At 41.5% G+C, this 15,638-nt stretch overlaps 1 protein-coding gene across 1 annotated transcript in view; it reads left to right on the forward strand.

Annotated features, from left to right (window-relative positions):
• LOC138167787 (zinc finger protein 585B-like) overlaps positions 1 to 15,638 on the forward strand; it is a 73,642-nt gene that overhangs the window by 18,274 nt on the left and 39,730 nt on the right. The window contains 1 exon segment of the mRNA XM_069096751.1: positions 1,962 to 2,144. Coding sequence (XP_068952852.1) covers positions 1,962 to 2,144 — 183 coding nt within the window.

The raw sequence follows: 15,638 nt of genomic DNA on the forward strand, positions 1-15,638 counted from the left end.
TAGAGGTTTGGCAGGCTGAGTCAGAAGTTACCGAGTGGATGGAGGTATTGGGAGATACTTAGTGTTAATTTTGATCCCTGGGCACATGGCCTGCATGCAGACTCTTGGCCATGAGATGAGCCTGAGCCTAATACGTGATGAATAATTGGTGACAGTGCATTGAGGACTATTAAATCTGAGCTGTGTTCCTGATGTTGCTGGTGCTGCTTCTGCCCCTGTTCATTTGTGTAGCCTCTGTGACCATAAACATTTCATCACCTTATTTAAAACAAAGTATCACAAGGGCCTGTGGCAGATATTGATGGGATGTGATCTCTGTCCAGTTCTCTGAAACTCAAAGGAAAGTTCATTGACATGCAGGGAACAGAATTATTAACCATGGCCTTCTTATGGTAGCCAAATTCCTTGTCATCCGATTAGTGACAGACATGAAAAATAAGGTTCAAATTATGGGTAAGGAATAAATCTGGGGTCACATTTGAACTCAGGCCTCCCTGACTCCAGGGCCTGTGCACTATTCACTGTGCCACCTAGCCACCCCATTCTGTTTTTCTTTATGCTTTGAAATTATGCTTATTAAGCACAATAATATGTTCTTATGACAGGACCCATATAGCTATAACGATATTATTGGACCTCTAGGTTTTCAATATTTTGCTATTTCACAAAAAACTGTTGTAAAAATTTTGCTGATAGTGCTTTGTTTTTAGTAACATATTGAGGTATATTGACTGGGACCATTGGATCAAAGGACATAAACAGTTTTATATCTCTAGCTGAAAATGCTGTTCCTTTTCTGAAAAAATGGCAGCAGCTGCTTAGTAATTAGCTATTTCAACATAATTGCCAAAATTTATCATTTTAAATTATCCTTGTTGACCTTGGGCAAGTCATTTAACCTCAATTACCCTGCCTTCCCCCTCAAAAAAGACCAATAAAAACACTACCTTTGATAATCTGATGGCTATTTCTTGCTGCTTCCAAATGTTTTTGTTTTTACTTCTTTGATTACCAGAGTTTTGAGTAATGTCAGGTACTTGTTAATAATTTCTCTTGGCCAAAACACTTGTTTGTCTTAGCCTTAAAAATTTCAGTCAATTCCTTACAAGTAGGTTGGTTTTTAGAAGAAATTTATGGCAACTATTGTCATATTTTTTTTTCTTTTTTCTGCTTGCTTCATGTATGCATTTCTCTTCCTCACTCCAAACTTTATTCTGAAATTTTTTTTTTGGAGGGGGGAACACAAGGCAATTTGGGTTAAGTGACTTGACCAAGTTAAGTGTCAAGTGTCTGAGATTGGATTTGAACTGGAATCCTCCTGATTTCAGGCTTAGTGCTATATTCACTGTGCCACCCAGCTGCCCTTTTATTCTCTGTTTTCTTCCTGCTCAGTCTTTTCCTATTTTCACCACAGAAGGTAAGGATACATTTACAATTTTTCAAAGTCACCCTTTTTTTTCTGAATAATCTAAGTTTATTCAAATGTCAGCCAATTAAAGTAGAGTAAGCATTCATTCATCCCTTCAGGTAATTTTCTCCTCAGTCAAGTTATTTACATATGTTATCCTTGAGTCATCATACTTTTACATAGGATAAATTGATTCTTGGTGAAAGACTAGTGAGATTAACCTTTTCAAGTGAGAAGGCAAGAGAATAGCTCTAAAACCTTTGAGCAGCTAAGAACTTTGGGAAAGGGTAAAAAAAAAAGGCAGGGTTAACCAGCTCAGAGAGTAGAGAATTTACTGGAGATAGACCTCTTGAATGTAATGAATATGTGAAGAAGGCCTTCAGGATCAAGGAGCATATCTTACTGTGCATCAAAGAATGTATACTAGAGAGAAACCTTGCAAATGTAGTGAAAGTGGGAAGGCCTTCTGGGATAAGACAATTTAGAGTGCATCACTGAATTCATACTGGAGAGAAACCTGATGAATGTAGTGAATGTGGGGAAGGCATTTAAGCAAACAGTACCTTGCTGTCCATCAGAGAATTCATAATGGAGAGAAACCTTATGAACGTAGTAAATGTGAGAAGGCCTTCATCAGTAAGGCACAACTTACAGTGCATCACAGAGTTCATTCTGGAGAGAAACCTTATGAATGGAATAAATGCCAGAAGACCTTCAAGAGTAAGACAAACTTAAAGTTCATCACAGAGTTCATACTGGAGAGAAACCTTATGAATATAGTGAATATAGGAAGACCTGTAGGGATAGGACACAACGTACAATGCATCACATAATTCATACTGGAGAGAAACCTTATGAATGTAGTGAAAGTGGAAAGGCCTTCAGATATAGTACGCAACTTGCATTGCATCACAGAATTCATACTGAAGAGAATCGTTCATTCTCTATGATTCACTACTATATTCAGGAGTAACTCTCAACTTAAGAGTTCATCAGAAAATTAATACTGGAAACATACTTTATGAATGTTTCAATATTTCTGTTTCTTCTTAAGACTCCTAAACCAACAAATGCCTCCTCCTTCAATAATTATAGAATTATTTCTATCTATACATGTGGAATTAGGTCAAAGCCATACTCTCTCCTCATTACTAGTTTGTCTGGATCCTACACCCCCTACCCTACCTACCTCTTCTACCCCCTGCTTGCCTGAAAAACAAGGTATCGTGGTTTGATATCCCAATATGAAAGTCTGATCATCTGGTATGGGTTAGTTTATTTTATGTGTGACTGTGAGTGTGTGTATGTGCCCATGTGTATATGTCTAGATATTTAATGATAATTATATAATTATCACTCATTAATTTTAGAATATCTATAGAATTTCCAGATATAATGTAACCTCACCCCCAATAATATAATACAACTCCTTAGAGCATGATAGATTAACTATGATCTTTTACAGTAAAATCATTGGTGGTGTTTTCCTCTAATCTAAATATGTCTATATACATACCATCATCATCATTTCTTGGTGAGATGGCAGTCATTATATTTCCTGCATACTTCACTACAAATAAAATATAATTATAAATTATGAACAATTATGATTATGGGGTCAACCTTTTGGACATTTGTTAGAGAGTGGTCTAGTGCTCCTCTCTCCACAGTGTGTCCCACTCTTCTCATGCTTCTCTTGCTTCTTGTATTTGAATGTCACGTTTTCTATTCAATTTTGTTTTTTTCATCAAGAATGTTTGAAAGTTGGGGTGGCCAGCTGGTGCAGCGAGTAAGAGCGCCGGCCCCAGAGTTGGGAGACCTGGGATCGATTCCAGCCTCAGATAGCGCCCATACAAAATAACTGGCTGTGTAACCTTGAACAAGTTACTTAACCCCAATTGCTTAAAAAAAAAAAAAATGAAAGTCCTCTATTTCATTGAATGACCATATTTTCCCCTGAAACATACTTAGTTTTGCTGGGTAGGTGATTCTTGGTTTAAATCCCAGCTCCTTTGCCCTCCAGAATATATTCCAAGCCCTTCAATCCCTTAATGTAGAAGCAGCTAGATCTTGTGTTATCCTGATATTGTTTCCACAATATTAAAATTGTTTCTTCTTGGCTGCTTGTATTACTCTCTCCTTGATCTGGGAACTCTGGAACCTTCCTAGGTGTTTTCTTTTGGGGATCTTTTTCAAGAGGTGATCAGTGAATTCTTTCAGTTTCTATTTTGCCCTCTGGTTCTAAAATATCAGGGCATTTTTCCTTGAGAGTTTCTTGAAGGATGATTTCTAGGTTCCTTTTTTGATCATGACTTTCAGGTAGTCCAGTAATTTTTCACTTGTCTCTCCTGGATCTATTTTCCACATGAGTGGTTTTTCCAATGAGATATTTCACATTTCCTTCTGTTTTTTTTCATTTGTTTGGATCTGTTTAATAGTATTTTGATTTCTCATAAAGTCATTAACTTCCATGTGCTCCAATCTGATTCTGAAGGAGTTATTCTCTTCAGTGAGCTTTTGAAATTCTTTTTCCATCTGGCAGATTTGGCTTTTTAAGGCATTCTTCTCATTGGCTTTTTGGGCCTCTTTTGCCATTTGAGTTCATCTGTTTTTTAAGGTGTTATTTTCTTCTGTCAGGTTGTTGATTCTCTTTTCATGATTTTATTGCATCATTCTCATTTCTCTTCCCAATTTTCCCTCTACTTCTCTTCAAAATCCTTCTTGAGCTCCTCCATGGCCTATAACTAGTTCATATTTTTCTTGGAAGCTTTTGGTGCAGGAGTTCTGACTTTGTTGTCTTCCTCCTGTTCCATGCTTTGATCCTTTTTGTCCCCAAAATAGGAGTCTAATGTTGGATTGCTCTGCTTGATTTGCTTCCTTTGCTTGTTCATGTTGCCACTCAATTACTTGACCTTTGAGCTCTTTGCCACAGTAGAACTCTGCTTCCAGAGAGGAGAGCTTTGTCCCAAATCACTGGGGTTTTCACAATTGTCAGAGCTATTAATTACGTGCCCTCTCTGGTGCCCCCACTAGCTCTGGCTCACTGGTCACATACCTCAGGACCACCACCCAAGACCATGATCCAGATCCAGGCAGGTTAAAGCAAGAGCAATTACCTTCTGAAATGTTGCTTGGTCCCCCTACAATCTGGAGGCCAGGAGGTCTGAAGCAGCCACGTGGAGGCTGCAGCATGGCCTGGCATCTCTACCTGCTCTGGGGGCAGAGGCTGGATCATGCCCCTAGTCCCCCTCAGTTCCAACAGAGATCCACACTGACCTTTTACTTTGTCTTTGGCATTTATGGGTTGATAATTCTGGAAACCACCAAAGCTGCTGGTGATCTACACTCCCAAAATCTGCTCCAGCCACTGCTGGTCAGGGTGGCCCTAGGGCTAAAACTTCACTCACGAGGGCCTGGGCTTGCCTCCCAGTATGCTGTGATGGACCCTTCCTGTCTGCCTGCCAGGCTACCTCCAGTTGGAGATTTACTTCCGTCTCTTTGTGGGTTCTGTAGCTCTAAAATTTGTTTGGAGTCATATTTTGTAAGTATTTGAGGTAGTTATGGGGGGAGCTCAGGAAGTTTTCCTGCTTCTATGGCGCCATCTTGGCTCCATCCCTATCTAGCTGGAACTCAAAATCTTAAAAAAGTAAATGTTGAAAAATATGTTTACATTTAATTGAAAAAAATAAAATAATATTAAGTGAAGAAAGTAGAGAATAAATTAGTCAAAGGGACTAATACTTCTGCCTCAACATATTCCTTTATAATATTTGTAATTTCATCTTGCCAACCTGGTACACAATACTGACTTTAAAGTAATCACTTCAGAAGGTTCAGGTACAGTGATTGGGTCCATTTTTATTTTTCACTCTAAAACTCTATTAATTCCTGTATTCCTTTCTGCAAACTGGTATCTCCCCTCAAATTGTTATGAATAGATTCATGCTTCTCAAAATATCTATTCCAATCATGTCTTCAGGAGTGGTCATTGCCACGGTATATTCTTCCTTAGGTAACTGTCCAATTTTGATTGTTAGTTTAACTTGTCTGGCCGATATTTCAGTCACTCCCATTTCTGATGGTAATAGGAGTTTCATGTTTGAATTTTTCAGGGTTCCCATATATAAGGGAGGCCTCACCCCAGTATCTATTAATGCCCTAGTTACAGTATTTGATCCATTTATCCAATATGTGGTCAAATTGATATGGGGTCTGTAAGCCTGTTTGTGTATTTCTTTAACCTTGAGCTGGGGTTTGATCAATTCCCTATTCTCCCTGAAGGGGTGATGAACATGTGGTTCAGGAGGATCTCTAGGGGCAGTTCTTACTTCCCTATTCTAATACCAAGCTGCTTTTCTCAATACATTTTGTATAGTTCATTAGCCAGAATGTCATCTGTTCTTCCAAAATCTAACTCTGCTCTCAACAGATCAGTGAACAATTCTTTTCTCATCAATCTGTTCTGAATTTGTATCTGCTGGCCATTTATTCTTCTCTCTCAAGGAAATTTCTTTTCCCCATTCTCCTGTCACTTAACTGTGCACCTCTGAAAGAGGGTGCCCTATTTCACCAATTAGTAGAGTAAAAATCAGGTGATTTTAAGCTGGAGGAGGCATCTTCACTATGATATTTTCATGATAAATTGCTAAGAGGAGCTTTTGATATGCATTTGCATCTCCAACCATGATAGCTGTCTTCATTACCTCCTCCTTTAACTTTCTCATACAATCCCTAAGCAAGTCCCACGGTCTCTCTCCACTAGGCCACATCCAAGTAATGTGATACATTTTATCACATCCATTGGCAGCTAAAACTAAAAGACTGATCATATTGTTACCTCCTATCTTTAAGAGCCTACTGGACAAAAGGATTCTGAATAATACCTATAAATTTCAAGCAATCTACATTATCTACCCATACTCCTCTGGCCCCTTCATGACTGATTCTCATCTTCCAAGACACTAAAGCTTCTCTCATTCTTTGAGTGAATTGACTTAATGTATCAGTAACCTCCTGCTGAGTGACATCCTCAATTATCTCCCCAAACTTCATTTGGCCTCCCCGGTTCTCCTCCTTTCTTCTTAACATGGGGTGAACTTCTGCCCTTCCAAAAGCCTCCTCATTTAACATTGTATCATTTTCCCTTCCATACTCTCTTGACAGTGGTAATTGGGGCAACTAGGCTCAGCCTGAGCTACATGCACATTCCTTTTACTAGTTTTTTGCTTCTTTTTCTGAGCCAAACATTTCTTGAACCTGAGACCCTCCAGGTTACTCTTATAAAGGAGAGCCCAAATGCTATAACACAGAAAATTCTTTGCCACCAGAAAAATAACTGATATAAATATTTTTGTACATAGAGGTTCTTTTCTTTTTCCTTTGATCTCTTTGGGATACAGACCTACCAAAAGTATTGCTGGGTCAAAAGGTATGCACTGTTTGATAGCCCTTTGGGAATGGTTCCCAGTTATCCTCTAGAATGATTGGAGGAGTTCATAACTCCACCAACAGTAAAATAGTATCCCCATTTTTCACCATTCCCATCCTATCCACCTTAACCATTTTCTTTTTCTGTCATATTAGCCAATCTGATAGGTATGAGGCCATATCTCTGAGTTTCTTTAATTTGCATTTCTCTAATCATCAGCATTTAGAGCATGTTTTCATTTGACCAAACATCACTTTGATTTCTTCTTTTGATCACTGCCTGTTCATATCCTTTGGCCATTTATCAATTGGGGAATGACTTGTTATACATTTTTGTTCTCTACATATTTCAGCAGTGGGGTCTTTATCACAGAAATTTCCTATAAAATTTTTTTTTGAGTTTCTGGCTTTTCTTCTAATGTTCACTGCCTTAATTTTATTTGTGCAGAAACTTAAATGTAATCAAAAGGAGTCATTTTATATTTTATGACACTTTATCTTTTATTTGGTCATAAATTCTTCCTTTATTGATATATTCAGGTAAAATTTTCCATGCTTCCCTAATTTACACATGATATGACCCTTTATGTCCAAATCATATACCCATTTTTACTTTATCTTGGTATTTGATACATGAAATATTAGTCTAGACCTAGTTTCTGCCAACCTGCTCTCCATTTTTCCCAGCAGTTTTTATCAAGTAATGAGTTCTTGCCCAATAGCTTGTGTTTGCTTTTACCTAACACTAGATTAGTATGATCATTTACTACTGTGTATTGTGTACGTAATCTATTCCACTAATCTGCCACTATGTTTTCTAGTCAGTACCTAATTTTTTGATGATTACTGTTTTCTAAAACAATTTGAAATCCAGTACTGCTAGGCCACTTTCACATTTGTTTCCCATTGATTCTGTTGAAGTTTTTGACCTTTTGTTCTTGTGTATAAAAAATAAAAATGGGGGATTTTATCTCATAAAAGAAGCACACAAGGAAGAGTATTTAAAATGCAGGGGTCAGTAAAGCACCAGCCCCAGAATCAGGAGGACCTGAGTTCGGTTCAGACCTCAGACACTTAACACCCACACAAAAAAAAAACTAGCCGTGTAACCTTGGGCAAGTTACTTAACCCCAATTGATCTCCAAAAAAGGCAAAAAAAAAAATGTAGGGGTAAATGTGGAAGGGTTGATAGACATTATGTGAACCTCTTATCTGAACTAGTTCAAAGGGAAATGAATATACATATACATATATTCACATATACATATATACACATACACACAAGCTCTGTAGGATATAGAAATCTGTCTTACCTAACAGGTAATTCAGGGGATATGCAGTGAATGGAGTTCTTGGTGTGACATCAGGAAGGCCTGAGTTCAAATCCAAGTTCAGGCACTTGCTATCTGTGTGACCTTGGGTGAAATTTCACATCTATAAAATGGACACTATGACAGCACCTGCTTGCTTCCCAGGGTTGTTGTGAGGACCCAATGAGATAGTTGTTGAGGTCTAAGGTTTAGGGGTGCAAGAGACCCCAAAATACCAACACACTGCATTCTGCTGAATGAATTCTACTCATCTCTCAGCCGAAGTAAAGCAAAGTTTATTAAAGGTTCGCCATGATGGGTAGACTCTTGAGGAACCTCAGCTTCTGTGATGCTTTTATTGGACAAGTTGGGCAGAACAATCTGACACTGTGAGTCTATGCTAGATAATTCTCAGCTCCTTCATGGAGGCAATATGGTTCTTACATACAGAAAGACTGTAGGAGTATTTTAGGGGTGAACTAGAGGAGGAGTTTGGGGAGAGTCTTTAGGAGGAATCAAATGAGGTCAGACTCCAGTAATAAGAGATTAAGGGTGGGGAAAAAAAAAGAGATTAAGGGTGGGAAATAGCTGGAGGCTACCAGGAGATGACAGACAAGGGAGGGCTAGGCTAGTAATGGAGATCTGGGCCCAGCTATAATAAAAGGCTTATGCCCTCAGGCAAATGCCTCTTGTGGGAAGATTCAAGGAGAGCTCAAGGGGGTTCCCAGCCTGTACCTCATCAATAGTCAGTGTAAAATACTTAACAGGGACTGGAACCCCGGAAGCCCCAGGTAATCGTTGGCTTTTAGTTTTATTTAGTCTGTCTACCAGACACCGGGCATTCTGCAAGTGTAGCTAAGCACCCTCACTCTCTCCTGATTTCCCTTGGGCCCGTCTCCTTGGGAGAAGAAACAGACACAAAGTGGGCTTGTCCTGATCCCCGTCCCATGGACCCCACACAGGGCCGGCCCTTCTCAGATCCTGGCTTTTCCCCAACATCAATTCCCCAAAACATAGCCCAAGCCACAGCAAAGCCTTGTGTTGTCCCCGGGGCCTGGGAGGCTCTCCAGCTCAGGTTTCCTTCCTGGGAGTCTTCCTTTGTGCCCTCCAAGCTTTGAGTGATAGTCAGTGACAACTATTTCTCTTTGGTATAGCAAGCTCTAGGGTCTCCCCCTACCAGCTTGATTTATTTTCTTTTTCTAATTAAAGGGGCCAGCCCTTGAGTCACTTCTTAAAGAGACCTATTGACTGAATGGGCTCTACCTCACTAAGTGAGAAGCTGCTAAGGCCTTAGCCTTAAAGGTCCAGGCTCTCCTATTGCATCCTGGGCCATCTCCAGTCATCCTGATGAATATCTGACCTCTGGATACAGCTGGCTCTGGAGGAGAGTGAGGCTGGTGACTTGGGCCAGGCCTCACTCAAATCAAAGTCAACCAAAGGCATGTCATCATTTCCCTCACACCATGGTCCTCTTGAAGAAGGAAGGACAAATGCAGCAACTTCAGAGTGCTGCTTTTCTGCATGGTGGCATCACTTCCTCCAGGAAGATGTCGGGGCACAGGAAGCATTTTATTAGAGCTGTGGCCTATTAAAACTGGCTGCCAGAGTGTGACAGACAGCAGGGTGGATTAGACTGGGAGAAGCCCAAGCGCCCCTCCAGGTGTGGTGACTCCCCATGGGCTCTGGGGCTGTGAAGACCATGGATGGCTAAATAAAGAAATATTTGCCACTTTGTGGGCATCTACAGAAGGGAGGGTTATTTCACTTATGTGTCCACTCCTTAGAAACTTCTTTGAAAGTGAGAGCTTTGAATCTGCCAGTCGAATGAATGGGACCCTGGTGTCCCCTTTTGTACTGGCAAGCTCAAAGCTTCCCCTCTGAAGTGTCTCTTTTACAGATCTATGTATTTTCCTAATTTGCCTAAATTCTGACTTATCTCTAGCATCAAATCAGGAGTGACACTCTTCAAAAATGACCAGAATGAATTCAGTTGCATTCTGATATACAAAACTTTCCTCTTTTAGGTGAGGCAGGAAATAGTTAAATGTTCATCTGACTGCCTCTTTGATCTAAGGGGAGAAGATTCCCTCCTTTTCTTTCTTATCCCCTTCTCCAAACTCCACTTGGCCAGAGTGGAATGAAGAGGAGGAGATTCTCAAACTTTTAAAAATCTTAAAACTTCTGTTCACACTTTTCAATAGTAAATAACTTATACCTATCTTAACTTCCTACCCATGCTCCTACACTCTTAGACTTGCATTTACCATCATATAACCTGAACAAGACAATATTTTCCTCCCTTTCTCTCCCTCTTGAGTTTGCATTCAGCAGCAGGGGAAGGGAGGAGGAAGGAAAGAGATAACAGCATTCCAAAGGAATGTCCAGCAGTCCAGCTGCAGTTTAAACCTTACAGGGTGTTAGATTACTCACTCACACTCATTCACACTGACACACAAAAACAGAACAGAGAGAGAAACTGACAGGAAGGTTCCAAAAGCTCACAGAGGATTGTCAGAAATCCTCAGCACAAATCATATGCTTGCGTGGCCTCCAAATAGGTGCTAATGGAGGACAGGTAAGACTTGCCTTAAGATACCCTAGGCACAGATACTCAAATGTAGGGGGAAACTGGCCCATCCTTTCTTCTTGAGGTCTTGAAGACTGAGTTTTTTCCAGTTGTCCAAAGGACATCCCAGGAGTGAGTCTCAGGGTATGGAGGTAGATTGACCCATCCTTTCTCCTGCCCTTAAGCCAAAGAGTCCCTGTAGTCCCTGCCCCAGCTCCTGGCATCCCAAGAGAGAGGCTTCACCTGCAATTGAGGCTTCTCCTTTGAATGAGGCTTTTCACAAGTGTTCCAAAGACAGATCGTCCTCCTTCCAGAGGGAAGTATTCCAGGGTCTAAGGTAGACCCACCCTGGTCTGTCCAAGACCGTAACCCACATCCCCAGCAAGCCTTCCTAGGTGCTTGAGAGGTCCCCAGCAAGCTTTCCTAGGTGCTTGAGGGGGAAAGAACTCGACAATGTACAGAGAGAGGGAAGAGGTGAAAGGAGCTTATCGTGACTCCAAGAAAGCTTGAGACCTCAGACTTTTCTCCTAGCTGGCTTGCCAAAATGATGGGGGGGAATGGCAACAGGTTATACAGGGGCCCCAATCTATGACCAGAGTCCCTGCTATTTAGTCTGGAAGGAAGTCAGTAGGCCCAAGCAATCTTGAAGTCAGGATTGTAAAAGTTTATTGTTACACTTTGCATCGGGCAGGGGTTCTTAGGGAACCTCCAAACTTAAAGAAGTCATAGGTGTAGTTTTAAGGAGTCAGGACAGTAAATCAGGTGTCAATTATGCTAACTAGATTAGGGAGGAGTTAAGGAGTGGTCAGTGCTTAAAGGAACCTGCACTTTTAATGTCAACTGTGCCCATAATTCATTGGGAAATAGCCCAAGGGGGAGCTACCTGGAGGTGTGGTTTTAGGTGTCACTAAGTCAGTTATCGGGCCAAGGCTGACTGAGAAGGGCCTAGTCTGCCACCCATTAGTGTCATGTCTGAGAAGATGGATGTTGGGAACCAAAGCTAACAGCAACTCAGTATGTGTATAATTGTTGAAGGAGTTAACCTATAGATAGATAGTGCATTGAAGGATTCATAGATGCAGCTGGCCATTATACTAAGGGTAGATAACATTTGCCTAAGCTAAAATGTTTATAGATGGTTTAGTGAAGGATTCATAGGTGTAGCTTGTTATTGTTCGAAGCAGAGATAAACAGTTCATGGGTTGTTGCTGGGCAGAGTGCTGGCAGAGGGAAGGGGCAGATGCTCTGAGGCTGGGGGGGGGGGGGATGTGATTTTACCGACTGGTAAATTTACAAATTGACGTCACAAACTGATGTCATAGACTGATGTTACAAACATAGATCCCAAGCACTCCATCAGTTATGTCTGTGATTCAGAAATCCCGTTGTGGCAGCTGTGTGGGTGATGGCTAAAGAGGGCACAGACTGGGAGTAGAGAGGCCAATTCCTTTTGGGGAGGAGTTGCAGCAGTCCAACAGTGGGGTGATGAGGCCAGAAATGAGGGGATTATTCTCCAGACTCCGTGCTTATGTCTCTAGAAGAAATACTCTCCTTCAGCTGCAAATCCTCAGACTGGGCCAAGGATTGAGCCAAACCCAGAAATAGAACCCTCTGATGCCAAGTCTTCCTGACCCGGAAGTCAACCCACCTCTGTGAAGGTTAGCTGATGGGGTAAGGGCAGAGATCAGTGGGGGAGGGGACAGGGAAGAATGGGGTCATGTACAACAGGGAGTTTACCCTAGGCTGAAATTCCTACTCAGGGATCCATTGGGGGCGGATACACAACATTCCCTACTTCTCTTGTGAGTGTGTCAAACCCTTGTCACCGCCTGGCCAAATCATACAAGTCAGTCAGTTCTGTTCCCAAGGACTGGTAGTGGGGATCCATAACAATTAGCAATGTACAGAGAAAATGATTAATGAGGCAGGGTCCTGAGGTGGTCAGGTTTTCCCATTGGTCCTCTGGTTGGATTTCTCCAGAAAAGAAGCTGTCCCAGTAAAGGCCAGGTCTGGACTCTTGGGAAGCTGCATCTGATGTTGTCTTTTTCAGATCCACCTTTAGATGACTAGAGTTCAAATGTACCTGGCTTTTAGATAATTTAAAAGTGCATTTATTGATCAAGCACAAGAGTGCCTGGAGTATACACTCAAATCAGGCAGCCCTGTATTGGGGTACAGACTGAGTTTATAAAGGTAAAAACCACAATTGGGGAGGGGAGCTAGCATAAGCAGTGAAATACAGAAGTTAAGAACAGCCATTGGTTGGATCCATAGCTCAGGGCTAATTTGGAAAACATGGAGCAAGGGTACAATGATGTGTTATTTTTCTTTTAAAATTTACAAACTGGGATTTAAAAATTTTAGCTCCCAAGCACCCCTCCAGGCTCCCAAGCACCCCATCAGGGCATTCCCCCGCTTTTAAACAGATAGGATCCAAAATCATTTGGGGTCAGGGAAAAAGGTCTCAGTATCCCAAACCATGCTGAGGGAGGACAAAAGCTGGGGTCACTAGGTATTTTGGGCCTGATGATGGACTCTGGTCTGGCCAAGCATTTCACAGGTGTCAGGCAGTGATGGACACCCAGTCAGAGATATCATCTGGGTGCTGTGCCTAGAAAACAATTTTAAACAACACAGAGGCCAAAAAGCCAAAAGTGGAGTGTGGATGGGCTAAAATATTCCATCACTCAGACTATTTCACTGATACTTATGCAACACAAATCCAGATTTTAAAAAGTACTTTAACAGTCACAGGCAAAGGTTGTAGATGCCTGATGTTCTAGATAACAGAGATACTATAAAACAGGGCTATCCAAACTGATGAAATAGAATAACTGATGTCACATAAACATACCTATCTTGTAGTTTTAACAAAATTTAAATAAAACTGCTATACTTAATTTAGACATTATAAAAAGATCTCACAATTTAACAAGTCTTAGCAATATTATTACTACCTGCACTTGACCCATATAACAATTTCAAAGGAATGAATTTTCAAAACATAAAAAGTTAGTGCACATGGAGGACAATTTAAAATTCAAAAAATCCCTACAACTCCCACAGGGAAAAATTGTAAATCCCCCTTAAAAGTTATAGCAATTCTCAAAATCCAATTTAAACATAAAAGAACTATTAACACAATTTAAATTTAAATGATGCTCACTTAAAATTCATACAACAGAAGGAAATGTTTCAAATATGACAATGACTGCATTACCAAAGCATTTATCCAATTATCATAAACAAAAATCACTCATAAAAGATTGGGCTTACCAAGTGAAGGGGCTTCTCTCCTCTCCACAGATGTTAGAAGGGTGGGAGGAGACCTTATGAGGGCACTTACCCTGGACGTGGCCAACCCTACAATAAGAGCATGGTAATTTCAGACAGTCCTTCCTCCAGTGTCCTCTCTGTTTGCCATAGCCACACTGGTCTGGTTTTAGTCTAAGAGTTCGGGGAGACTGCTTATATTCAAATGGTTGTCCAGGGGAAGTACTGGCATGTAATGCAGCCACCAGGGCTTGAGTAAGGTGCTTATCAGATCTCTCAGAAGGACTGTCCCGATTGTTAAAAACCTTGAGGGCAATTTCCACTAACTGGGACATGTTCATTCCCTCAAAACCTTCCTGTTTTTGTAATTGCCATCTAATATCAGGGGCTGATTGGGAGACAAAGGCCACAGTCAGGGCCTGGGCATTCTCTGGGGCCTCTGGATCTATAGGTGTGTAAGTTCTGTAAGCCTCATAGAGGCCCTCTAGAAATGCTCCAGGAGATTCCTGGGGGGCCTTGTACAACTTCTGAGACTTTTGTAAGGTTGGTGGGATGGTGGGCAGCTGCCTTCATTCCCTGGAACAAGTAGGTATGTAATGCATTCCTTCCTCCTGTGGTATTGATGGGGTACCTGGGGTCTAGGGGTCTAGGTCAATTTGTGAAACCAGTCTGTGAAATTGTAACTGCAATTTGTATTGTAAAATTGTTATCTGTAAAATTCCTTTCCCAACCTCCGACTCTGCCCCTTCCCCCTATCTACACTAGGCCTAGGCAACACCTTGGGACTCCTTTGTTCTTACTTAATCCCTCATGTCTCCTCAGGTCTGGCCCAAATCTTATCTAAACTGTCTATTCACATGCTCCTCTTGGTCAGCTCTGACCTTTGTCTATGCATTGAGGCTCCTCCCGTCAGGCCAGCCCTGACAATGGCAGCCCTACCCTTTAAAAGTAAAAGCTTGTACCCCTCTCACTCGCAGGTCCCCTAAAGGACTCTTGCCCGCTTCTCATGGAAGTGTAACAATAAACTTCTACAACTCTCACTCCAATTAAGCCTGAGACCTTGAATTCTTTCCAGACGATATTGCAGGTTTTCTGGTCTTGGATAAGATCAGAATATCTGCTGAACCTTTTGGGATCCCGTTTACCCCCCATCAGTATTGGGGTCCCAAGAGGGGCGGGAGGAGAGAAAGACCCATTCTACCTCATCTTTCCTTTCCTCCACGGAATCCCCCTGGGGTCCTATGACTGCTTTTCTTGCCTCTAAACGAATGTGATCCCATTCCTCTGTAGTGAACAGTGGTTAGGAGTTGTTGGCAATCATTCCAAGTAGGGCAATGGGTATGGAAGACAGATTCAAGGAGACTGAGAAGGGCCTGAGGTTATTCAGAAAATGGGGGATTCTGGGTCTTCCTTCCAATTATAAATATCAGAAGTAGAAAAGGAGACATACACCAGAAAAGGAACCCTTCAGGATTTGGAGCCTTCCTCAGAGGGAGAATGGCAGCAGTGGAGGAAAGGGCCTTTTTTCTTTTGAAAACAAATGGGGATTGGGCTACGAGGCCCCAAAGGCCCTTCTGTAAGGCACAATTTCAGAGCCAAGGTGGGGGGTGGGAGACAAGGGCTAGCCAGACATCGATGTAAAGAAATTAGTCAG

The sequence above is a fragment of the Petaurus breviceps genome, unplaced genomic scaffold, assembly GCF_028583685.1.
Source record: "Petaurus breviceps papuanus isolate PSGF00001 unplaced genomic scaffold, PetGlider_PUasm1.0 305, whole genome shotgun sequence".
In the NCBI taxonomy this organism is placed as follows: domain Eukaryota; kingdom Metazoa; phylum Chordata; class Mammalia; order Diprotodontia; family Petauridae; genus Petaurus; species Petaurus breviceps.